This window comes from Schistocerca gregaria, chromosome 3 (assembly GCF_023897955.1).
Source record: "Schistocerca gregaria isolate iqSchGreg1 chromosome 3, iqSchGreg1.2, whole genome shotgun sequence".
Taxonomy (NCBI): Eukaryota; Metazoa; Arthropoda; class Insecta; order Orthoptera; family Acrididae; genus Schistocerca; species Schistocerca gregaria.
The window spans coordinates 458,257,026-458,283,358 of record NC_064922.1 but is presented as its reverse complement, the minus strand read 5'-3'; the positions used below and the strand labels follow the sequence as shown (position 1 = coordinate 458,283,358).

The window sequence follows — 26,333 nt, the reverse complement described above, 5'->3', positions numbered from 1 at the left end:
TATTGCAGTAAAACATCATCATTGGTCTGTAATAACAGATATTTTCCATCTAACTTTCTTACTAGACTGAAAAACAGTTCGTTACAGAAGATGTTGATTTTTACTTAGGTATTTCACTCCTGGTTTTTCGCTCACATCAGGAAACGCCGTGTGCTTTCAAGTTTTTGTGTTATTTCTTAGTTTGGCTCTGTTGATTCTGATCTAACTTCGCCATAGTTTGTATTACTGTACATATTTTTATGTTAAACTAAACACAATTTAAGAACATCACAATCTAGCCCTACTATTATTTATTTGTAACTTTCTGCTAAATGTTTATCGTGTGCTAGCAACTTTTCCATTAGTTTTGCTTTGATCGGAAACTTTTCTTCTTTTTCTCTTCCTGCAGTTTATTACATGTGTGTTATTTTTTAAAAAATATACTTCTACATATTTATACAATGTGTAAGAGAAATAGAGGAGTAGTGATGGAACTGAAAATTGAAATAGTAAATAGGTGGGCAGGAAGGGGCGGCAGTGGGGAAGGTGGGATGGAGGCGGAGATAGGTGAACAGTGAGTGTAAAGTTGAGGGATGGTGAGTGATTTTTAGGGAAATGGTGAGGAGCAAGAGTTGAAATGAAGGGGATGTGGAGGTGGAGATACAGTGATAGAGGGTGAAGGATAGAAAATGGAAAGTATCTTTTTTATTTTTTCGCATTAAGTCATCCTTTCAATTATTTCTTAGTTCTCGGTTCATAATATTTGTTTGTTCACTGTGTAGCTGTTAACTGTCTGTAAATGCTTTGTCTTTATGATTTTTCTCCTTGGAAAGGGTGGAGGTGTCTGTCTTTAGTGGTTTTTATAACATTCACACGTTTTCTATAGCGTCTGGTCCATGGTATCCCTTTTTGAGGTGTTCTGCAAATATTGAATGGTTTGCACTGATTTGCTCTTGATATCTTGTGCCAAACTTCAAGCCAGTCATTCCAATGTGCACACGTCTCACAGTTTGTGTAATTGAGCTGTTTGGTACTAGATTGTTGGTATTTATCCAGTTTTGATTTTACTTTACACATGTGTTTATGCACTGAGTTAATTGTTTTGCAGGCAATGCTTATATCCCGTTTTTTGAACATATAACCTATTTTGCAAGTGAATTTATTGAGATAGGTCATTGCACGCTATTTTCTTGTGACTGAGATGACTGGCAAAACATCTGAAACAAGATATAAAGAGCACATGAGGGCACGGAAGTATAATACAAACCACTCAGTATTCCCAGATCATTTTAAACAGGAGTATCACAGACCAAGCACCGAAGAAAAAAAATGAACATCACCAAAAACAGTAAAGATAGACGCCTCCTCTCTTTCGTTCAATTCACTCTCTATCTCATTACTTTGCACTAACTGTTTACTCGTCTTTGCCGCCAACTCCTGGCCCAACCCTCGTCCCCGTCACCCAACCACCATTTAGATTTTCAGTTCCATCACTACTACTCCATTTCTCGTACACGTTAAATAAGTACATAGCACCATAACTGAATGGAGTAACGTATGACTAAATGCTGGAAAAGAAAAGAAAAAACAGCAGCTTTAGCTCAATGAAAAAACAAAACACTCGATATATATTTAGGCAGAAAGATACAAATAAAGAGTAGCAGCGTTAAACTGTTTTATGTTTAGGATCAAAAGCGCGTAGTTCTACAAAGAATTGTGGGAGTGAGCCCAAAACAACACTGCGTAACACGAATAAGAGACGTGCACAGAGTGTTTCCTGACATGAGCGAAAAACTAGGTATCGAATATCGCATGTAAGAATCAACACCTGTAACAATCTAGAAGCGAGACAAATTTAAATACCTTTCTTTACAGACCACCGATGACGTTTTACTTCAATAAAACGAAGGTAGCGTTTGGTGACAAAATCACATTTTCTTGTAGTTGCGAAGATGGAATTAAAATACTCTCAGTAATTCTAAAGCAACTACGGACATTATGGCCACACGAATGAAGTTGTATTCTGTCTTGTTACGTGGTGTGACCTACTCCGTTCATTCGAAATTACTGTCCTCCTATGAAGCCAGGTCGGGTTGACGGAGGAGATAGAGAAGATCCAAAGAAGAGCGGCGCGCTTCGTCACAGGGTTATTTGGTAACCGTGATAGCGTTACGGAGATGTTTAGCAAACTCAAGTGGCAGACTCTGCAAGAGAGGCCCTCTGCATCGCGGTGTAGCTTGCTCGCCAGGTTTCGAGAGGGTGCGTTTCTGGATGAGGTATCGAATATATTGGTCCTCCTACGTATACCTCCCAAGGAGATCACCAATGTAAAATTAGAGAGATTCGAGTGTGCACGGAGGCTTTCAGACTGTCGTTCTTCCCGCGAACCATTCGCGACTGGAACAGAGAAGGGAGGTAATGACAGTGGCACGTAATGTGCCCTCCGCCACACACCGCTGGGTGGCTTGCGGAGTATAAATGTAGATGTAGATGTAGATGAATTCACATTTATTTATTGCTGTCAGTAACTTGGTCTTGTCGACCATAGTTCAAAGACTTGCAAAGAAACTTTCCACATGTTCTTATTACGTCAAAGAGTTTAAATTTCATGGAGTAGCTACACATCTGCCATGTTTGAGGTAAACTGAACTGCCATGTTTTCTGGTGTAAATGGTACGAACCAGTATACCACACACACCCCCAAAAATTATCTACTTGCAGTTCAGCGATTTGAGTAACGACTGACTAATGAACATTGGCGTGTGTCAGGATCCGTCAATGTGCGTCAATGTGTTGATGCCTTTTACCGCAGAAAATATGGCAATTCAGTTTGCCTCGGACATGGAATATGGCAATTCAGTTTGCCTCGGACATGGCAGACGTATAGCGACTTATAGTCACTCTACGAAATTTGAAATCTTTACAGCTTTCCATTACATTCAACGCCACAGTGTGGCAGAAACAAAATGTATGATGGTGCATAATGGTATGAGTGCGTGCAATGCATGCCCCAGTCAACAGGTGATCATTCAACTAGGTGCTGTAGTTATTCTTGTGTGGAGTATATTTGCATGAGATTAAATGGTGACCCTAATCAGTCGTTGTCACTCACTGCAGAAGGATAAAGAAACAGTGCAGTCACGTACGAGATCAGCTAGTGCGCCTTCAGCAATACACTGCAGCACTTCGTCACTCCGAAACAGTGTTAAAATTGAAACTTCCTGACAGATTAAAACTGTGTGCCCGACCGAGACTCGAACTCGGGACCTTTGCCTTTCGCGGGCAAGTGCTCTACCAACTGAGCTACCGAAGCACTACTCACGCCCGGTACTCACAGCTTTACTTCTGCCAGTATCCGTCTCCTACCTTCCAAACTTTACAGAAGCTCTCCTGCGAGAGCTCGCAGGAGAGCTTCTGTAAAGTTTGGAAGGTAGGAGACGGATACTGGCAGAAGTAAAGCTGTGAGTACCGGGCGTGAGTCGTGCTTCGGTAGCTCAGTTGGTAGAGCACTTGCCCGCGAAAGGCAAAGGTCCCGAGTTCGAGTCTCGGTCGGGCACACAGTTTTAATCTGTCAGGAAGTTTCATATCAGCGCACACTCCGCTGCAGAGTGAAAATCTCATTCAGTGTTAAAATTGTTTGCGGGAAACACTATTCGTCCTAAGTCAACTACTTCAATCCCATTTAACAAATGTAGAACGCTACCGAACGAGAGGAGCATGTCATGGACTCGTCTCCGACCAATCTTGTTGGGGGTTGATGGGCAATTTCTGTGATATGAACAACACCAAGACACCGAAAGCTCTGGGGAGACATCCTGATACAAGTAGTCCATAGCTGACGCACTCCACCTTCAGTGATTACGTACTTTCCGTACACTTGATACAGCTGACGGAAAATTTCGGTCGGTTTATAGTTTTTACTAACAAAAACCTCATTAATGAGAGCGATCATTCCAAATTCGTATGATCGCATGATTTTCAGTTGTGACACATATTTAAAACATTGCTTGTGAAATAACTGGAAACGACAAGAACTTCAGTCTGGCACAGCTGAATGACGACTGAACGGACTAACACTCAGACAAAAATATGACCGCGTTATCCCTGTCAATCGCTACTGCTGGAGAAAACTTAATCTACTTTCTGTATAGGCATCGTATGTAATGTAACCTTAAAATGTCTAGGTAGCCCCTTGATCCTCGCACGCAGTTGTCACGCTTGCTTCCCAAGTATATGTGTCAAATGCTAGAAGTAAAGGTCAATTTTCAGCTTTCAACAGATACAAATTGCGGCTAATAGCGATAAGAAGGGACCCTGTTTACAGTTTCCTTTTTTTCCTTTTTTGCCATTTAAAGAGTCAAATGGCACAGAATATGTTTTTGAAGTGGTAAAAATGAAACGCTGTACCTTCAGAGCACTTTAATGACTACCCATTGCAGTTTACATCTATTTAAAGCTCAAAATTGACCTTTGCTTTTAGTATTTGACACCCTTACTTGGGAAGCGAGCTTCATAACTGCGTGCCAGGGGTATAGAACTTCCTATACATTTTAATGTTACACTTTATACCATACGTTTGCTGTTACAGAGAAAATATTTTGTTAATTTTTCTTGCACCTTTGTTCTATGAAGTGCAGTTTTTTGATCATAGCGTCGCCTAAGGATGGTACTGTGCACGGAAACCGCTAGCCAAAAGGCAAAATAAAAAATTTCGACTAAAGACTAAAACATTAATTATTTCTACAGTGTACTGGCCGGTATTCCAACCTACAGTAGGTCGAGAATGTGTAATGTATAGAGTATACTGAAAATGTTTAAGCAATACAAAGTAACATCCAAAGTACTCAGCGCTTACTGAAACTACGCGGAAATATAAAGCATCCTCACTTACAGTGAGCCTGCGCACAGTAGATAAAGATTCCACGTTGTATAAGCGAAAACCTGTTAGCAAGAAGCATTAATCATTTTAGTCCTCTCAACATATTTAAGATGAGCACCTGTCTAGAAATTCTGAACACCTCAGATGTACATTAATTTTTCTGTAATTTGTAGGCAAGGGAACAACTGTAGAATCTTGCCGATAGCAGTTGGTATAATCAACGATATCACTGAAGACAGAACGTCTTCATTTAAATGTCCTCATGTCAGTTATGAGACTATATAGAACGTAAAAGACAACATGGGAGCTGATCGATAAAGCGTGGAAAATTATGAGTGGTTTCGGGACGAAAAATAACTAAAGACATATAGAAATAATGTATGGTTCTTTTTCAAGGGGAAAAGAACACGATAGCTCTAAAAAGTAACTACAGAAACCCTCCATGGGGCCGCGTGGATACGACACGGACCATCAAAATCACAACAAACGGAAACCCATACAATTCCTAATCCGCTTAGTAATTCATACAAATTGTAGAAATGGATGTAAGTATATATGTACGAGTATGTCTGTATGTCCACATCTCCTCCTAAACCACTGAAGCGATTTCAACCAGACTTGTTAAACATATCATTCATTGTTTGGAAAGAATCACTGTGGTGGTAAGAGCCACCCACCTATCATAGGGGTCGGGATGCAAAAAGCACTGTAGCCCACGACATGTTAATACCTATAGTTCAATTACCCAGCATTTGAGAGACAGCAGTTCGAGACTTGCAACGAACTTTACACATGATTTCGAACCTTCGCGAAACTTTTTCTCGCTGACGACTCACCCAAAATGAAGAAAGTTTGTCTCTTAGTACATTTTTGCTCTTAATGTAGTAAAACTGAACATGAAGTACGATGTTTCAATTTGTTACTTCTTTACTACTAAATGCACACTTTATTCACATATATCACTAATTGTACCGAAAAATTACATCATTGTACGACACTTATATCAGAAGATGCAACATCATAAACACTGAATCCGCGAGAAACTACCGAATCACGCAAGACGTTCAAACTTATTACTTTGTTGGCACTAATTCTGTTCGCAACACTTTTCGCAGGCAGTATCTACATTAGCCGCTGAATGCACCTACAAAATATTTCATTCTACGACACATAGTTCAGAGATAGGACACCAAATTGCCACATAATGCTTGATATTTTGATGTATCACTCTTTTGCTATTAACTCTATTCACATTTCGCAACCAGCATCCAGAGATACCACTAAATATACCTAGAAAAGTACATCATTTTACGATAGACAGTTCTGAGGTCATACAAAGTGAGATGCATGAGAAACTGCAGCATCGTGCATCACGTTTTAATTTATTATTTCTTTACTACTGACAAACATTAAGTTGCGTGAAACTGAAACTGCAGGGCGATACTCGTTAGACATATGCGTGAAATATGCGTACAAATATTCACGAAATATGTTAAATATGTGTGAAATACATTTGCCGAGCGAGTATGCGACCAAAGCTATGAGTAAACAACTTATCCTAAACCTCCGGAACGATTTAGATCAAATTTAGTATACATTTTAATCACAAAATCTGGAAATGAACACTGTGGGAGTAAGAATCACCAGCCTCCCATATGGATGAGTGTGATAATGTGCAGACAGTAGGGAGGACGAGACTAGGATGTACAGAGAGGAAGGGGAAGGAAGAGACAGGGACAGAGAGGAGGAGGAGGTGATGGACAGCGATAAGGGAGGGCCAAATGGACACAGAGAGAGGAAAGAAGGAGATGGGCACAGAAAGGAAAGAGCAGGAGATGGACAGAAACAGGGGGAGGAAGAGACAGGCAGAGAGATGAAGGAGGAGGAGATGAATAGATAGAGGGGGAAGGTGTAAATTGACAGAGCAAGGGAAGAGGAGGAGATGGAGGAAGGTGAGAGGAGGGGAAGGACAGAAAAAGTAAAGGGGAGGAGATGAATAGGGGGAAGGGAGGAGGATATGGACGGAGAGAGAGGGAAGAACAAGAGGAAGAGAAAACTGAGGAGATGGAATTAGAAGGGACAGAAAAAAATGGTTCAAATGGCTCTGAGCACTATGGGATTTAACTTCTACGGTCATCAGTCCCCTACAAGTTAGAACTACTTAAACCTAACTAACCTAAGGACATCACACACATCCATGACCGAGGCAGGATTCGAACCTGCGGCCGTAGCGGTCGCGCGGAAGGGGGCAGAATGAGATGCGAAAGGGAGAAGGAGGGGGATGAGTAGATTGACAGAGAGAAGGGGAGGAAGAAACGGACAGAGAGAAGATGGTGGAGGAGATGGACTAACAGGAGATTGGAATTTGTAAGTACCTGAGGAACGCCAGCTTCTCAGCTAGTACTACAGAAATGGGACAGTAACGAGAGCCATGATCTATATTTGCAGGTGTGTTGATGAAACACGTCTTTCGGGCCCAGCAACAGAGTTAGCCATGATCAGAAAGAATCGCATCAGTAAAAGTGAAAAGTAGAATATTACTTCAAAGCACACGAGCATTCAACGTCTTCACCTCAAGTACTTGTAAGTTGCGTCCACTAGATGCATACAGGCCTGCAATCCATTAAGACACCTTTGTCTCACAGTCTCCATGGCCACGCTAGCTCAAATCTGAACCACCGTGACGCAGAGTTGGTCAATCAGCTACCGCCTGCAAAATCTAACGTACGGATGTTATTGAGATATGCAGCCAAAGACTGTGCCATCCCTTACAGACGAAACCAGTGCATAGAGGATCTTTGCCCCTCGCTAGCTACTTAAAAATCGTATGATACGGAAAACGTTTCCTAATGAACGGTTTTGTTGTAAACATGTATGCCAGACTCGTTTCTTGGACACGTAATCGAAGAACAGAATGAGAAAGGGCCAAGCAGAGGCAGTAGTGATTTGAGGGCTACCGCCAGAGGGCAGCCCGGCGACCCCGAGCCCCGCTGTGTGACAGCGCGCCGCTGAGGGCGCCATCAGCGGCCGTCAGCGTCAGAGTCGGCGTCAGCGGCAGCGGCCCGGACAATGCGCGCCGAGCACCGCCTGCCGCGGCCAACCATCTCCATCAATCTGCATCCGGCCTGGCGTGGCGTCGAGCCGCCGCGCCGCTCCGCGCGTCAATAAGCCCCGCGCGCCGGCTCCCGGCCGCCGGCCACGGTGATGGCTGACGCGCTCTCCCCGCCCCCCGGCGCCCCTCGAGCCGCGGATAATGCGCCGTTTAGGCCTTTGTGCGCCGAGTGCCGATTGATGGCCACCGGACCCCTCCCACTGCGCGCCCAATAATCGCGACCCGATCCCCGCATTTTCCGCGCCGCGGCCGGTCTGCCAAGTGGCGGCCGTATGGGGATCTGACACTGTGTACCTGCTGGTGGCGGTCCTCTGCCTCATCCTGCGTCAGCACTACTGGCGGACACAGCCACACACGTGTATTTCGCAGTACTTTAACAATGATGTGGTGAACGACGTCATTCCCGGGATCTACCGCTACCATGGGCAAGAAGGCACGAGCATTTCTCCACGGCCTATGAAAACAAAAAAAAAAAAACAAAAAAGCTCTTCTCTTCAGGCCTAAAAAAACTACAAAGCTTGTACTTCCAGTACTTCACTGAAGTGATTTTATCATGCACGATCCTCATTAGAGAAGCTCAACTAGTGATGAATGTCTGCCATCTATACACAGTGCTCTGTAAAACTTAAGGGCGAAGCAGATTAATATAATTCATTAATTACTAGAGGAAAATTAATTATAGTGGTGGTGGCATGTTTCCAGAGGTCTCGCAGTAGCGCTCACCATGTTGGACCTCACTTGGTGTAAGTTTAGCGTAACTACAATGTGGTGAGAAAAGTCATGGGATACTTCCTTTTGCCCGGAGTGGTGCAGCAGCTCGACGTGTAACGGTAAAAGCGGTGGCTCGATTTTATTTTACAGGTTATTATTCCTTGCTGTATGGGCTGTGATTTTTGATATTTTTTGTCTAAACCAGCAAGGCAAAACTGGGACCATTACTTCCGTCACATCAAGTGGATTTAGTGCTCACGTACTCATACTGAGCCGTGAATACTTCCCAGTTTATCAATGGGGGATGGTTCAACATGATTACTACTGTTATCGCTGCCATGCGTGCAATAGTCGTGCCAGGCGCGCGATATTGAATCTTTATACAATCGTTAGTGACGCGACACCTGCATGACCTTATAGCAACCGTTATAGTAACGCATTATTCTGTTACGCTGGGGGTGAGTTCACGTAAGGAGAGAGAGAGAATGTAAGATTAACGGACTCACTTATCAAACAGTTGAGAATCGAACAATAATACAACCAAATGGGGGTGGGGGGAAGAAAGATTCGAGTTCAGCAGCCTGCCCCAACGTATGTTTATAATACGCCACGATAGCAGGAGGATAGGAATTTTAGTCACGATCGCCGTATTGTCAAATAGAATCCCATTTATAAAGGAAGGGGTTGCGGGCGTGCAACAACCACCACCAGGAATTAGCCAAAGACTAAGAAGATGCTACTGTGTGTGAATCGCTCGGTAGCCTCCCGTACTAAAGCAATAAAACACGCAAGACGCGAAACTATTCACAATGACCTATCAGGATCCCGTTGGGCCGCAGGGCGCGAATCTACAGCGCACGTCGGCGCTCATGCTTACCGAACTTCATCTGCTGGAGGCGGCACCTCCGGTCTCCGGCACGGTCACACTAGAACTGAACTACTGCCACTTTGTCCATTACCCATCCGCTTTGGGCGGTAGCTTAGGCACTCGCGTCGGTTGACTGCTGCCATAGCCCATTAATGCCAAACTTCGCCGCACTGTCCTAACCGATACGTTCCTCGTACGTCCCACATAGTTTCTGTGCTTATCTCGCGAAATGTAGTTTGTCTGTTTCCACAGAAAACTCTACATAAAAGCAGCTGCTCTCTATCGTTAAGTAAAGGCCATTGAGGAGGTAATGCCTGAAATTTTGTATTCTCTGCACACTCTTGACACTATAGATCTCAATATATTGCACTCCCTAATAATTTACGAAATGGAATGTTGCATACGACTAGTTCCAGCTACTATCCCGCGTTCAAAGTCTGCTAGTTTCCGCCGGACGGCTATAATCAAGTCGGAAACTTTGTCGCAGGATTCACCTCAGTATAAATGGCAGATTCGCCAATGCATTGCCCTTTGGTACATTCTGTACGCAATACTGCTGCCATCTGTACGTATGTATACCACCATCCCATGAATTTTGTCATCCCAATGTCTACTGTTCTGCAAAACTTGAGGACGAGGCAGATAAAGTAACATAAAAGGTTAACTAGTAGACAGAAATAAATGATAGTGCGAACTCGTGCTCAGAAAGTTGGACTTGGAGTAATTTCAATGTAGCTATAGGGCCAAATGAGACTGCCCCCCACCCCCCACCCCCCCAGCCGCCCCCCCGGCCCGGAGATAACATTTGGATGACTTCAGAGAGGGGAGGAATTATCTGGAAACTGGAAGAAAGGGGTTTGGTACTGCTCACAGTACTGGTTTACGTGCATGGGGAGCGGTACGCACCACAGGCACTTCTGCCCGAAAGAGAGGAGGTGGTCCACCACGGTCCACTACTCCAGCAGGTGATCGCTACATTGTGCAACAAAAAGGATGGGGCCAGTAGGGGTGCCCGAGCGGTTGTAGGCGCTACAGTCTGGAACCGCGCGACCGCTACGGTCGAGGGTTCGAATCCTGCCTCGGACATGGATGTGTGTGATGTCCTTAGGTTAGTTAGGTTTAAGTAGTTCTAAGTTCTAGGGGACTGATGACCTCAGAAGTTAAGTCCTATAGTTCTCACAGCCATTTGAACCATTTTTGAAAGGATGGGACCCACGGTAAATAATGGATACAACTTCAACCACACTTTAAAGGAGTGCAAGGCACATGTCTCACGCTTCATAGATGCACAGAGACTTTATGGGGGTGATCACTTTGCCCGACGACCACTACGGAGTGTAGGAACGAGGAGCAGTGAATTTGGACGTTCTATTCCGACACTGACAATGTTGAGTGTTCATGGAAAAAGTTTAAGGCAATTGTAAAATGCGTTTTAGACAGGTATGTACCGAGTAAAACTGTGAGGGACGGGAAAAACCCAATGTGGTTCAACAACAAAGTTAGGAAACTACTGCGAAAGCAAAGAGAGCTTCACTCCAAGTTTAAACGCAGCCAAAACCTCTCAGACAAACAGAACCTATACGATGTCAAAGTTAGCGTAAGGAGGGCTATGCGTGAAGCGTTCAGTGAATTCGAAAGTAAAATTCTATGTACCGACTTGACAGAAAATCCTAGGAAGTTCTGGTCTTACGTTAAATCAGTAAGTGGCTCGAAACAGCAGCTCCAGAGACTCCGGGATAATGATGGCATTGAAACAAAGGATGACACGCGTAAAGCTGAAATACTAAACACCGTTTTCCAAAGCTGTTTCACAGAGGAAGACCGCACTGCAGTTCCTTCTCTAAATCCTCGCACAAACGAAAAAATGGCTGACATAGAAATAAGTGTCCAAGGAATAGAAAAGCAACTGGAATTACTCAACAGAGGAAAGTCCACTGGACCTGACGGGATACCAATTCGTTTCTACACAGAGTACGCGAAAGAACTTGCCCCCCTTCTAACAGCCGTGTTCCGCAAATCTCTAGAGGAACGGAAGGTTCCAAATGATTGGAAAAGAGCACAGGTAGTCCCAGTCTTCAAGAAGGGTCGTCGAGCAGATGCGCAAAACTATAGACCTATATCTCTGACGTCGATCTGTTGTAGAATTTTAGAACATGTTTTTTGCTCGCTTATCATGTCGTTTTTGGAAACCCAGAATCTACTCTGTAGGAATCAACATGGATTCCAGAAACAGCGATCGTGTGAGACCCAACTCGCTTTATTTGTTCATGAGACCCAGAAAATATTAGATACAGGCTCCCAGGTAGATGCTATTTTCCTTGACTTCCGGAAGGCGTTCGATACAGTTCCGCACTGACGCCTGATAAACAAAGTAAGAGCCTACGGAATATCACACCAGCTGTGTGGCTGGATTGAAGAGTTTTCAGCAAACAGAACACAGCATGTTGTTCTCAATGGAGAGACGTCTACAGACGTTAAAGTAACCTCTGGCGTGCCGCAGGGGAGTGTTATGGGACCATTGCTTTTCACAATATTTATAAATGACCTAGTAGATAGTGAGTGCCGAAAGTTCCATGCGGCTTTTCGCGGATGATGCTGTAGTATACAGAGAAGTTGCAGCATTAGAAAATTGTAGCGAAATGCAGGAAGATCTGCAGCGGATAGGCACTTGGTGCAGGGAGTGGCAACTGACCCATAACATATACAAATGTAATGTATTGCGAATACATAGAAAGAAGGATCCTTTATTGTATGATTATATGATAGCGGATCAAACACTGGTAGCAGTTACTTCTGTAAAATATCTGGGAGTATGCGTGCGGAACGATTTGAAGTGGAATGATCATGTAAAATTAATTGTTGGTAAGGCGGGTACCAGGTTGAGATTCATTGGGAGAGTCCTTCGAAAATGTAGTCCATCAACAAAGAAGGTGGCTTACAAAACATTCGTTCGACCTATACATGAGTATTGCTCATCAGTGTGAGATCCGTACCAGATCGGGTTGACGGAGGAGATAGAGAAGATCCAAAGAAGAGCGGCACGTTTCGTCACAGGCTTATTTGGTAACCGTGATAGCGTTACGGAGATGTTTAGCAAACTCAAGTGGCAGACTCTGCAAGAGAGGCATTCTGCATCGCGGTGTAGCTTTCTCGCCAGGTTTCGAGGGGGTGCGTTTCTGGATGAGGTATCGAATATATTGCTTCTCCCTACTTATACCTCCCGAGAAAATCACGAATGTAAAATTAGAGAGATTCGAGCGTGCACGGAGGCTTTCAGACAATCGTTCTTCCCGCGAACAATACGCGACTGGAACAGAAAAGGGAGGTAATGACAGTGGCACGTAAAGTGCCCTCCGCCACACACCGTTGATTGGCTTGCGGAGTATAAATGTAGATGTAGATCGTATCATCCTCATCGGCACGCAAGCCACCAAAGTGGCGTCACCTAAAAAGAAGTGCACCATTCGACCGGACAACCCGACGGGCGGCTGTAGCCACACAACATTTCACTGACATTCGGCCATATCTTTTGAGTGCTCGACTATTTTTGTCACAGACTGTATATGTATTGTACATCTGCTCACATTAAAGAAAAAAAATGAATGAAGTTCATGGAAGATAGTAATAACAGGTTATCTGTGTTTTTCGATCAGTTCTATTTCAGTGGAAATTGATTCTTCGAATCTAATGTGTTATGGATAATGAGATGCTGACTGTAGGAAGCATTTACGAACTCAGCATCACTATATTTATCACCGATCTGGAATTTATATTCTCCAGAGAATGACAACATTTCTACCAGGCTGTTATTTAAAATCAGTACTTTAATTAATGCTAATGGGTATTTAAGAAAAAAAAGAAGAAATTGATTCAGACTGCAATTAAATGCTCCTCATTTCACGTTACCATTATTGACTTCGAAGCCTTCCGCCTCAACGTACAATGTAGGTGACCTCGTACAATGTATCTGATATATACAAAGTATATCAAAAAGGATGGCGCAAACTTACACGGCTGAAAGTACACGATAATAGAAGCACAAACGTCCCATTAAACATGCTCTCTGCCGGCCTGTGTGGCCTAGCGTTTCTAGGCGCTACAGTCTGGAACCGCGCGACCGCTACTGTCGCAGGTTCGAATCCTGCCTCGGGCATAGATGTTTTTGATGTCCTTATGTTAGTTAGGTATAAGTAGTTATAAGTTCTAGGGGACTGACGACCTTGGAATTTAAGTCCCATAGTGCGCAGAGCCATTTGAAACATGCTCTCTAAGACGCATACCTTAAGAGCTATGAGATATTCTTGATTTTCAATATTGTTAAACAAATCTCTTCTGCTGCAAGCTCTTTGCTTTCCATATTTTGGGAAGTTGTAGTGTGGACTGAAACAAGAAAAAATGTCCAGTAAACATGTGCTCTAAAATTCATACTTTAACAGCTATGAGCAACTGTTCATCTTCGATACTTTGGAACACAACTCTTCTAATGGACAATGCTCATAACTTTTAAGGTATGCCTTTTAGAGCAAATGTTTACTGTACTTTTTTTCTTGCTTTTGGTCCATACTAACAATTCCCAAAATATGGAAGGCAAAAAGCTTGCAGTAGAAGAAATTTGTTTCACAATATTGAATATCAAAAATATCTCATAGCTCTTAAGGCATACGTTTCAGAGCCCATGTTTACTTGACATGTGTGCTTCTATTATCGTGTACTTTCAGCCGTGTAGGTTTGCGCCATTCTCTTTGATACACCCTGTATACAGTAAATAGAAAGTCTATATTCATCTTAGGGTCATGTATTGCCATTAGTTTTCCTTTAATAACATGTACAGTCAAACCAGCGACACTCAAAGATGTGCCTGCAGCATTGATCAGGATCTGTTGTTGACCCTTCCGGATAGCCGAGCCAGTTAAAGCGCCCACTTTCGGGACACGAGGAGATACGCCAGCCCGGCGGATTAACAACGAGGGCCATTTTGGATGTGGATTTTAGGCAGTTTCGCACATCAAAGTAGGTGAATACGGGGCTGGTACCCTCACCCCACCTCAGACAGACGCTACGCTAACATTAAAAAACAATCTCACACTTATATACGAGATACCACTAAATTCAAACAGGTAGGGTTCAAATACGTAGTCACTGCCACATCCGAACTAATAGACGGAGCCCGTGAAGACACAGGAAAAGGCTAAGACGAAGAAGATCACCGTGTATTATTGCATGAAACAATTTGCTGTTGAAAACATTGCCAACCACTCTGAACATTAATCGCGATCTATTCATTAAATCTTCAGTTAAGCGTTTTATGTGAACTGCTCCTCGTAAACTCTTCCAAACTTTAAATCTTTTCTTCGTCATGGGATATCACCTTACCAAAATCTTTCTCTCCTGTGCTAGTCTTTTAACCTCAGAGCCGGCCGGTGTGACCGATCGGTCCTAGGCGCTTCGGTCTGGAACCGCGACACCACTACGGTCGCAGGTTCGAATCCTGCCTCAGGCATGGACGTGTGTGATGTCCTTAGGTTAGTTAGGTTTAAGTAGTTCTAAGTTCTAGGGGTCTGATGACCTCAGATGATAAGTCCCACAGTGCTCAGAGCCATTTGAACCATTTAATCTGAGAATAGCACTCGCAGCCTACGTTCTCAGTTATTTGCTGGATGTATTCCAATCGCCGGCCGCGGTGGTCTCGCGGTTCTAGGCGCGCAGTCCGGAACCGTGCGACTGCTACGGTCGCAGGTTCGAATCGTGTCTTGGGCATGGATGTGTGTGATGTCCTTAGTTTAGTTAGGTTTAAGTTGTTCTAAGTTCTAGGGGACTAATGGCCACAGCAGTTGAGTCCCATAGTGCTCAGAGCCATTTGAACCATTTGTATTCCAATCTCTGCCTTACTCTGCACTTTTTACCTTCTACAGCTCCCTCTAGACAGAGTAATTTGGAATCCGACTCATCATGAAGTCCACTTCTGTTCAGCCAATACATGATAAGTAGTAGTCTAATAATACAGGTTCCAGCTGCTTATATTTGGGTGGTCAGACCTGATTGACAGGTACGTTTACGAAGAGTGTGTCCGCCTGACATTCCCATGCTGTTCACGCTACATAAGCATTGTTAGAAAGACTGAAGTTATTTCCGGTTTATTTGTATGACAATACGGCTCAGACATAAATATGATGGCGTACGAGTCAAGCACTAGAGCAGCTTTAGCACCGAAGATTAGAATTCAGTGGAACCCTGTGTTTGCTGTCAAGTTTAATCTCATGTTACTGTATTCCCCAGTGCGCATTCGAAAATTAGTGTAGAAGATGTTCTGTGTGGTTGTAGGCTTTTCGGCAACACGGGTCACTGTGCGGCGTGCTCCAAGGTGATCCCCGCCTTCGAGATGGTGATGCGCGCGCGAAACAACGTCTACCACCTCGAGTGCTTCGCCTGCCAGCAGTGCAACCACAGGTAAGTGCGATCTCAACCGTAAGGTAACTTATGGGACCATTTCAGCAACAGAGACATTCAGCGAAACACAGTCAAGTAAATTCACTAAGGAAAAGACGATCAGTCTGTTTTCCACGAATCCACGTCATCTTATTCTGTCTACTTCGTTGGCCATAAAAGAGTCCAATGGAAAAGTAGAAAATTGTGAGAGAAAACTGTTCAGCGACCATAAAACGTTGAACTATTAGAAAAGCTTATCAGTTCAAAATTTTATTTGGAGTTCTCAACCACGGATTGAGCTCTTTAGACTGTAGATTCAATTGCTGGGTAACATTCCACAGCTCCTTCTAATTTTGCTTAATTACAGATGGTCATCTGTCTCACAGCAAGGTTCTGCAACAAGCTGATACATTTGGTTGCCTCGCATCTCATTACAAATTCACAAATTTACATTTTAGGAGAACTTAAAAAATGCAGGCAGAGCATGGATGAGACGCGGCGACAGCCATAAGCCACATATTATTTCTTTTATTTCAGCTGATTTAGGTCTCCAGATGCAAATATCCTCAGATAAGGTTACAGATACCCATTAACAAGGGGTGTGTCCATCTTCCGCCTTTATGAACGCTGTTGGGTACACTCTCAATGAAGTGTCTTAATGTCTCTGGAGGAATAGCAGTAAAATCTTCTTCAGGATAATGTCGTTGGACCTTGGGGTCTCAATTCGACTAATCCGAAAACTGTTGCATTGTGTTCAGAGTGGAACTATAAGCAGGCCAGTCCATTTCGGGAAAGTTATTGTCCCCAAACCACTACCTCGCAGTGCTTATTTATGATAGTCTGCATTGTCTTGGTGACGCAGTTGTCTTCACTCTGTCCCACTACAGTACACCGTACACAATGCTGTAAAGTGTGTTCACATGATTCATCATTTATTGTTTTATTAAGCACAAGAAGGGGACCATACTCAAATAACGAAGAATACTCTCACACTGTAACACCACCTCCATAGTACTTCAATGTTGGCACTCCATATGATGACAGTAATTTTCTTAAGATATTTGCCAAACCTAAACTCTTCCATAGAATTTAGACAGGGTATAGCGTGATTCATCACTCCAAAACATTCGTTTCCAGTCGTCCGCTCTCCAGCAGCGTTACACTCCATACCACCGCTTAGCACTGGTTACAAATACGCGTGGTTGGTAAGGGGCTGCTTGATCGTTGCACGTAATTCTCTTTAGCTCCCTGCGCACACCGTGCTAACTGACCTGCTGGTAGCACTGGAACTCGAGAGTGATTTCTTCGGCTGATTTCAAGCGATATTTTACAACCGCACTCCGCAACGCTCGACGGTCCTCGCCTGTCAGTAAATGAGGTTAGTGCTTCTTCTCGCCTCCTTTTATTGAGAGGTCCGCCTCTCTTGATGCCAGTGGTCTACCACACATTATATAGTGGTGTCTGGGTATTTCTGATCAGACGGTACAGATGAGGAAGCTCACGTCCAAAGAATGAGAACGATAGAATAAATCTCTCACTACGCAACCTGTAGCGGTGCCTCTGTACATCAATGTACAGAAAAAAATGGGAACTGGATAAAATTATTTTGGAAACGTTACTTTCATTAAAGCGTAACACTTCTCAAACAGCGAACATTTTGCGTGTGTTCACAGAACTGGTGTTTTCACATATCAAAGGCGATGAAACATTTAGTCACGTCTGGTTCTTATTGCGGTAGCCTGTCAATTAAGACGACTGCTGATTAAAAACCGGAAATAAGCGATCAGGTGCCAGTGCAGCACTAACTATCAATTGTCTGTAAAACCTTGTACTGTCTCCGCAGCTTACAAACAACAACATACAAGATTGGTAACGATTCAGTTTTTTCAGTGGGAAACTACAGAGAGAAATAAAGGAACTATCCACTTTGCAATGAGAAATTTTTTAAGTGAATTAAACACCAGCTGCCTTAAAGGCAGTACGAGGAGCGACCTGCGATCCTGAGACCTGTGATTAGCAAGTCGCCAAACCCTCCAGCCGCGAGACGAATCCTGATGATGCCACTCTTTCTTTATTATAGCAGTTTGTCACTTGGCTTCACACGAACTGAGTGGATCCCGTACCATACCCTCTTCATCAGAAGAAAATCTGAGGGAGGTACCAGGATTCGAACGCAACGAAGAAAGCTACGCTAACCATTTATCTTTCGACCTGTTCCTTCATTACTTTTCATCAGTGGCTCTGTGCTCATGTTCCACGATATATTTCACATTCCGTCGATAAAAATTGTACTTATTTTTTTATTACAGGGGATGGCTATCTCCTGACCGAATACGCTGAGATACCGCTATGGCACTAATATAAACTATTATCTCAGTGTCCATGTAGGTTTCTGCCTCTCCAATGACTAGAAGAAAACGCCATTCATAGATACAGTTCATAGGCCAGATGCAAAGGTCCAATCAATTTTTCGGAAGCAGATGTGCTAAAATTCTTAAAGACGGAACAGAAAAGTAAGATAAAGGTTAAATCCCTATATGATTTCATAATTATGTATACTTCAAAGTAGCAAGAAAACTGGGCTATAAAATACTCAAGAGGCAAGAGGCTTCAACGTTAATGACAAAGAGTAAGTCAGCTACAAAATTACTGAACTGCTACCGACGTACTACTGACTGTATATTATCAACTGCGCTGAAATAAATAGGTTATTCGTGCTGGTTTATTCGCCACTGTTTTCATATAGCCTCTGTAGAGTCTTTGATGCCATGTATGTTATAGCATGTTAGATAAGTAAGAAATGGGATGTTTACGAGTGATAAGATCCTGTGCATTAATGCAAAAAATCAGATGACGAGGCAACCCAAAGCGCGGCATATAAAAATGAAGAAAATGTTTGGCAACCAAGACAATAGTATAACGATTACTAAGTAAGCCCGTTATGCCAATGAATCGTTAAAAACCGTACAGCAAACGAAGTTTTTAAAGCGTGGTGAAGCGGCAGTAGAAAGACTGTTCTGCACTTAATTTGAAGTAGCCAATAGACTATTAAAATTTTCACATAGCTTGTCCTAGAAGCAACCTCCGTTTTCTTTAACATGGGAAGTGATGGATGAAAAGAAACAGATGCTACTTTGACTTACGCAGTGGGTCAGTGTGCTTAGAGCTGCGATAGCGACAAAGGCACACACCTTCTCATTCCCCGTTCAGGACGAGCACTGTAATAAGCTGCAGTGATTTTTTCTGTAAAACTGTTTTTCGTGGCAAAAAGCTCTCGAAGCAGTTGACATTCTTCGCTGAACATTAATCTTCATGTTACGCAAATGTGGCAGGAGAAGGTGGTGAGTGACAGTATGATAATAGAAGTGGGACCCGTTGTTTCGGCCGACACTCCGTAGATTTCTCGGGGTGTTTTACACGAGATCGACAAATTAATTAGTTATGGTACGATAGATGTTATGACCACTTTGTTTCTAAAAATATTTATAAGAACCGCAAAAGTCAATAGACGACTGTTTCTCGACTTTGTTTTTCTTTACTACCTCGAAGGAGAAGGCCTGCTGTAAAGAGTCGTTATCTCCGCCTGTACATGCAAAAGTTCGTTTACTGACAACGAACCGATTTCGGCAAAGAACTTACAGATGTTGTCACAGGATGGTTGCACTTTGCATTTATTCTTCTTCTTTTTCTTCTTCTTCTTCTTCTTCTTCTTCTTTTACTACTACTACCACTACTACTACTACTATTCCTGCCTTTCGCAGATTAGATCTACCGACCTTTTTGGCCTCAGCTCCACCTTATAACTGCCGGTCCTATTTCTCTCTTTCGGTTTGGTTTGTATTGTAAGATAATCTTTGGGATCCTTGTTTCTGTCATTCGTTCTGCATGTTTTTCCCAATTTTTTATGTTGTTCTATTTTCTCATTTACTGCAAAAATATTCATTTCTTGTCTAATGTTATCATAAGGAACACTGTCCAGCCTAGAGCAACCTTTGACTGACCCTAAAAATTTCATTTCAACCGCCTGAACGTGGCTAGAATCTCTGTTCTTCATAACCTAGGAGTCACTGCCACGCAATAGAACAGGTACAGCCATCACTTCACATAACTTAATTTTTCTGACTGTTCGTGAATTTTTTGAGGTTCAGCTTACAATGCCACATTTATTCTGATATCTCCGTAATTCAGTGTCACCATCATTATCTTCATCCACAGTAATATACCTCCGTAGGTAATTAATATGCTGAAATTCTTCCAAAATATGATCATCACCTACAATTTCGTTTCATTCTGGCTGTTTCCTAAAGAATGTCATTGTTTTATTTATTGGCAGTTTAAAATTATAATTATATCAATTTAAGTTGAAAAAATGAATGATTTTTGTAGCTCACCTTCCGAATTTGTCATTAATACAAAGTCGTCAGCTTATAAATGTTGATATTTTTATTATTGTTTATATGTATATGGTATATACTTAAGTCTCAACAATAATCATAAAGGAAATTAATAAAAAGGAGTAGTCTGAATATTTCTAATAAACTGGCTTTCATTATTTATGATATTGCATTTATAGCTTAGCAAATTAATTTCTTGTAGTTTCAGTAGCGAATAATCTTAAATAGAAACTGGAGCACAGGACGGGAGGAAAGGCAACGTGTAGAACGCACGACACACTGCTCACTTACTCGCTCTTGCGATGGAGATGAGATTTGCTTTTGTGGAAACAATGGGATTGCACAACACACAAAAATGTTAGTTATGCAAATATTTTTACTCGCCAGTAGAACAACGTTAGGCACACTACCACAAACCTTTTGTTATAATTTTTCTTTATCCCTTTCATAGAGGTGTGAGGAGCAGTAGGTTCCCCGCGATCAGGCATCTGGGGAAGGAAAAGAAGAGCGGGCAACATAAAAACAACTCCCTTTAGCGGTGCTAGCGGTCTTAGAAATTGATCTTGATTTTGTTCTTAGATTGAAGGAAATATCAATTGAAATCTGTTCTGCAAACGAGCACATAAAAGTTTCGTGTAATCTTGAACATCACTATGAAATGTCTACCACTAAGCCGTTACCCCCAGAGTTCTACTGCTGGTCTTAAGTACTGTCTGAATCACATGTGTCGCACCCTGCGGGTCTCAAGAGGAGTCTCCCAATCTTTTGGTGGCAACGTCTCAAGGTCGAGAGAGCAATTTGTGCGATGCACACAGTAGGAGATCTTGTTCCCCATCGGAATGCTAATGTCAGCAGTTTAATTTTCTGCCGCACAGATACTCTCCTCTACAGCTGGCGAAGTGCCAACCTGACCTGTGCTGAAACAGTCGACTGCTCCGGAGAATGTGGGACACAAGTTACCCTTTAAGTTGGGGTCACTAAAGTGCGCCCTCTAAGCACACAAGCTTACTCCAGCTCAGTCGCAGATCTGGTGTATGCTTAAGACAACACTACAGAAATGTTAGGGTTTATCGACTAGTTAGCAAAGATAGTAACATCGTTGCTGAAATACCTCCGACTAACAAGAATGCAGCAGGTACCGTTCCGGCATTCAGCTTGGGTGATTTAGGTACACCACGAAAATTACTAGAATCTCAGGAAGGTAATTTGAGCTCCATTCATTCAAACGCAACTCTCGCAGTTAGGTCAGTATGGTACTGATGACTGAAAGTCTACAGGTTTTCTTGACCGAAACGTCGTGCAGGCATAGGCATACATCGTCGGTTTGCAAACTGAATCGTGATTGAAGAAAATGTGTTGCTGTAATACTCTCACTGCATGTATTGGAGGATACATTCCGGTTCCAAGTGTGGATATTCACGATTTACTAGTAGTTTTTTATTTCATAGCCTGCAGTACCGAACACGGCTGACGTACGAGTTGAAACCTTCAGTTTGTGTGACAACACAATAAGAGCTACTAAGTAACACTAGAAACAGAGTTTTGTCACATGACTTACATCTACAAACATGAAATGAATGTAATGGAAGGATATGATTTAACATACTTGGAAACGGCGCTCTCTAAACTAGTATGAACTGAGCTAATGTAGCAAGGCGGATATGTTTTCATCTACAGTCCATGTCTAGTCCGCAAACCACTGCACGTACACGTTTGTAGCGGAGGTTACTCGATGTAACAAAATTAAAAATAATATATAATTTTCACATTATTTCATATAAACCATTTATCATGTATGTTTTGAAATCGGTCAGTGATATGTTCTGCTGCAGTTTATGTAACAAATAAACTATTTAGAAATTACAGAATAGCTTTCGTTTTTCTGTAGTGATTAGCATGGGTTGCGAAAGCCGCTAGAGGGTAAACTTACATTGGTGCTTTATTGACGGCCATTTAGTCGGGGACAGTCCGTGACAGAAACTTACAGGATAGGAAATTTTTGTTAATAATACGCCGCTGCAGTCAAAATATTCTATTCTTCCTCTTTCTAAACACGTTTCGAGGCTACAACTTTATTCTTAAGGAATACAGTGGCATTTTGTATGCCTCAGTTTATCATCTAGCGCTCAGTTAATGACATAGTTGCTAGTTTACGTGAAAAATTATCTCAATAGATATAAGTGAAATAAATAAACTTTTGTTAATGATTACCTTCATTTACGCACGGTATCATGCACAGTGTATCCAAGAATTTAAAAGTAATCTTTAACTTCCAAGAGTAATTTTGTTTCATCTGCTACGTATTGTATCATTTGAACACTGCAGACCGGTCATAAGCTGTTACATTATTTGAAGTACAAATGCAAATCAGGAAGATTTTCACTGATGCTGAACAGGAATGTTTCATCGTCAAATGCAGGTAAGCATTAATAATTATGTACTTCGTTTATCTCGTCCAAGACATCTCTTTTTCAACTATTATTAAACAACTATGTCGTTTATTTACCACGATGTGCTTAACGGAAGTGGATGTAGTCAACGAGTCCTTCTTGAAAGCGAAGTTTTGGTCGATGTAAAACAAGAAAATAAAATTTTGTTACCGAAAATGGCGTATCATCATCAAAATTATTCCTAAACTCACACTAATGGTAAGGTAACAATAAAATGTATGTCCTCTTTCTGTTTCACTCTTACATGACCCATAATAAGAAATACTTTCCTAATTTTATGCCCATTGTCATTACATGAGATGCGAAATGAGGAATTAATATGGTTCTTGACAGGTATAGGAACATGGATTCCCCAAGTATTGAGATGAGGCACACCGTAAACCACAGAAGCTTTCTTCTAGCACCTTCCGAATTAGAATTTGAAGTACATTTCTGTAACTCTCCTGTATTGCCTAAATAAACTAGGGATGAAACGCGTGGTTAACGCAACTGGTAAGGTTCTCTGACAGACCAATAGTATCCAAGAATTTTTCAGAAGAGTTAAATTATTATGTTGTATGACATTTGTTGATCTGCAACTTTATTCAAAATTTGTAGTAGCTGAAGCCGAAAAATTATTTAGGTGTCTTACATCTCTCTAGGAATTTTATACTAATACATCTGGCATATGTCATTCACACGTCTCAATTTAAGAAGTCATGTAAATTTCAAATAACTACACATTTCTAGACACTTGATTCCGGGCACTGATACATTGTTAAGCAGTGTCCTGCTTTTCTCTTTTAGGAGCTTGATATAAAAAACTAACAACCTGTCCCAGCTTCACACTGGTAGCACTAAAACTCAGACAACTATGTTAAGTAACTTTTATCATTACTTTCATACACTATGAGGTGACAATACTCATGAGATAACTATAAACACATGTACAGATGGCGATACTATCGCGTATGCAAGGCGTAAAAAGGGCAGCGTATGGCGGGTCTGTCAGTTATACTTAGCTGACTCATGTGAAAAGGTGTCTGACGTGATTATGGCCGGACGACGGGAATTAATGGACTTTGAACGCGGGATGGTAGTTGCAACTAGACATATGGGCCGTTCAATTTCTAAAAACATTAGGGAATTCAGTATTACGAGATCCAAAGTGTCTAGTGTGCCGAGATACCAAATTTCAGGCCTTACCTCTCACCATGGAGAGAGCAGTGGCCGGCAGCCTTCACTTAACGACCGAGAGCAGCGGCATTTGTGAATAGTTGTCAGTGCTAACAGACAAACAATACTGCATGAAATAACCACAGGTATCAATGTGGAACGTTCGACGAATGTATCCGTTAGGACAGTGCCGTTAAATATGGCGTTAATGGGCTATAGCAGCAGACGACCGACGCGAGTGCCTTTGCTAACAGCACTTCGCCTGCAGCGCATCTCCCGGCCTCATGACAATATCGTTTGGACCCTAGACGACTGGGAAACTGTGACCTGGTCAGATCAGTACCTATTTCCGTTAATAGAAGATGGTGGTAGGGTTCGAGTGTGAAGCAGACTCCACGAAGCCATGGACCCAAATTGTCAACAAGGCACTGTGCAACCTGGTGTTGGCTCCGTAATGGTGTGGGCTGCGTTTACATGGAATGGACTAGGTCCTTGATGCAACTGAACCAATAATTGACTGTAAATGGTTAGGTTCGGCTACTTGGGGACCATTTCCAGCCGTTCATGGAATTCATGTTCCCAAACAACGACGGAATTTTTATGGATGACAATGCTGCACGTCACCAGGGCACGATTATTCGTGGTTGGTTTTAAGAACATTCTGGACATTCGAGAGAATGATTTAGCCACCCAGATCACTCGACATGGATCCCACCGAATATTTATGGGATGTAATGGGAGGTTAGTTCGAGTACAAAATCCTGCACCGGGAGCAATTTCGCGGTTGGGGACGGCTGTAGGTGAAACGTGGCTCAGTATATATGCAGGAAACTTCCAACGACATGTTGAGTACGTGTCACATCGAGCTGTTAAATTACTCCGACCAAAAGGAGGTCCGCCATTATGTTAGAAGGTGTCCAATGACTTTTTGCCACCTCTCTGTAAGTTAAATAATTTAAGCGAGACTCAGCAGTAAAGTTCTAAGGAGGCTCGAATTTACCTATTCTATATGTAAGTAGCATTTAGAGAAGCTGCCTGAGGCTGTGATGAGAGCTTTGAGCTACCGTGCTGTCAGGTTGCCTGACTGCAGCACCAGTTTGCCTTGAGCTTGTTCCAGCCTCCAGGTAGGAGTATCTAGCGACATCATGATGCTGCAATCGGGTGAACTATTGCTTAGTGTTCTTACCACAAACCTTCCTCGTGATTCAGACTATCCAGAGGTACAATTTTTGTGTGACATTTCCCTATACATACGTTCACACCCCATAAACATTAATTATAAACTAAAAATTCTGTTCTTATCAACTTAGTATCTGATATGTGCAGCATCACAGGTCTTTTAACAAGTCAGCAGTGGCTCACACTGGCTTCCCGGTGGCGATAGCTTGTGTTGGTCTGGTGTTACGGCTTGGCGGCCTTACTCCAACCTCCTGTGCTCACAAAGATTTCGAAGAGTTCTGCCATTCACCACTAGACGACAATTGTATCGTTTTCACCGCAGCGTGGACCTATAATTCATCATAATCCAGACAATTTGCATGAAATATTCATAAACTGTTTCACACAAAACCTTCTCGAGAATCAATCTTTCTTTTAGTGACAACCATTCAAAATCCCTACAAGTAGTTCCTCTGATTAGCCCGAAAATACGGGAAGAAATCACGACAGAGGACTTTACTTTATACAGGTATCAGTTTAGGCTTGAGGCTCGGCCGACAGGTTTTTCACCAAGGGCCCGATATTTTCAAGTTTCTCGGAATCTGATTATGACGAGACTTAGATTTGTATCGTCTACAAAGGGTTCCAGAGAACAAAAAACCTTCTCTACCGCGTCGTTTGTACGAGGGCTGAGAAGTAATGCTTCCGAATTTTTTATGTGAAAACTCTTAAATCTATGAAATAAATTAAACTTTTTTAACATTTTACATCTTATTCTTTCATAACGACACAGTCAACCTGACGACGCACATACTTCTCCCAACTAGAGGCCAGTTTCTTAATAGCGGCACTGTACAAAGCTTGAATTTGTTCACGGAACCACAACATTAAATCTGCTTGCACCGCTTCATCATCAACAAAGTGAAGAAATCGATGGTGTTCTGTAAGGTTAGGAAACAGAAGAAAATCGGATGCGGCCGAGTAGGAAATATAGAAGAATGACGGATGACAGTGAACCCAAAGCGTCGGATTTTTGCAGCTATCGCAACCTCGTGTGTGCTATGGCATTCTAATTCTGAAGGAAAGAGTGCTCTATTTGTGGACGAAGTTTTCTCTGGTTATAAATACAATTATAGCACTCTGTTTCTCACAGACTGACATAATTACGTTACAAACCGCCATGTTGCACCCTACAATTCAG

At 42.4% G+C, this 26,333-nt stretch overlaps 1 protein-coding gene across 1 annotated transcript in view; it reads left to right on the top strand.

The window, feature by feature from the left end:
* LOC126355417 (LIM domain only protein 3-like) overlaps positions 1–26,333 on the top strand; it is a 1,043,148-nt gene that overhangs the window by 733,602 nt on the left and 283,213 nt on the right. Inside the window, exon 5 of the mRNA XM_050005721.1 lies at positions 15,871–15,996. Coding sequence (XP_049861678.1) covers positions 15,871–15,996 — 126 coding nt within the window. The remainder of the gene's footprint in view (positions 1–15,870; positions 15,997–26,333) is intronic.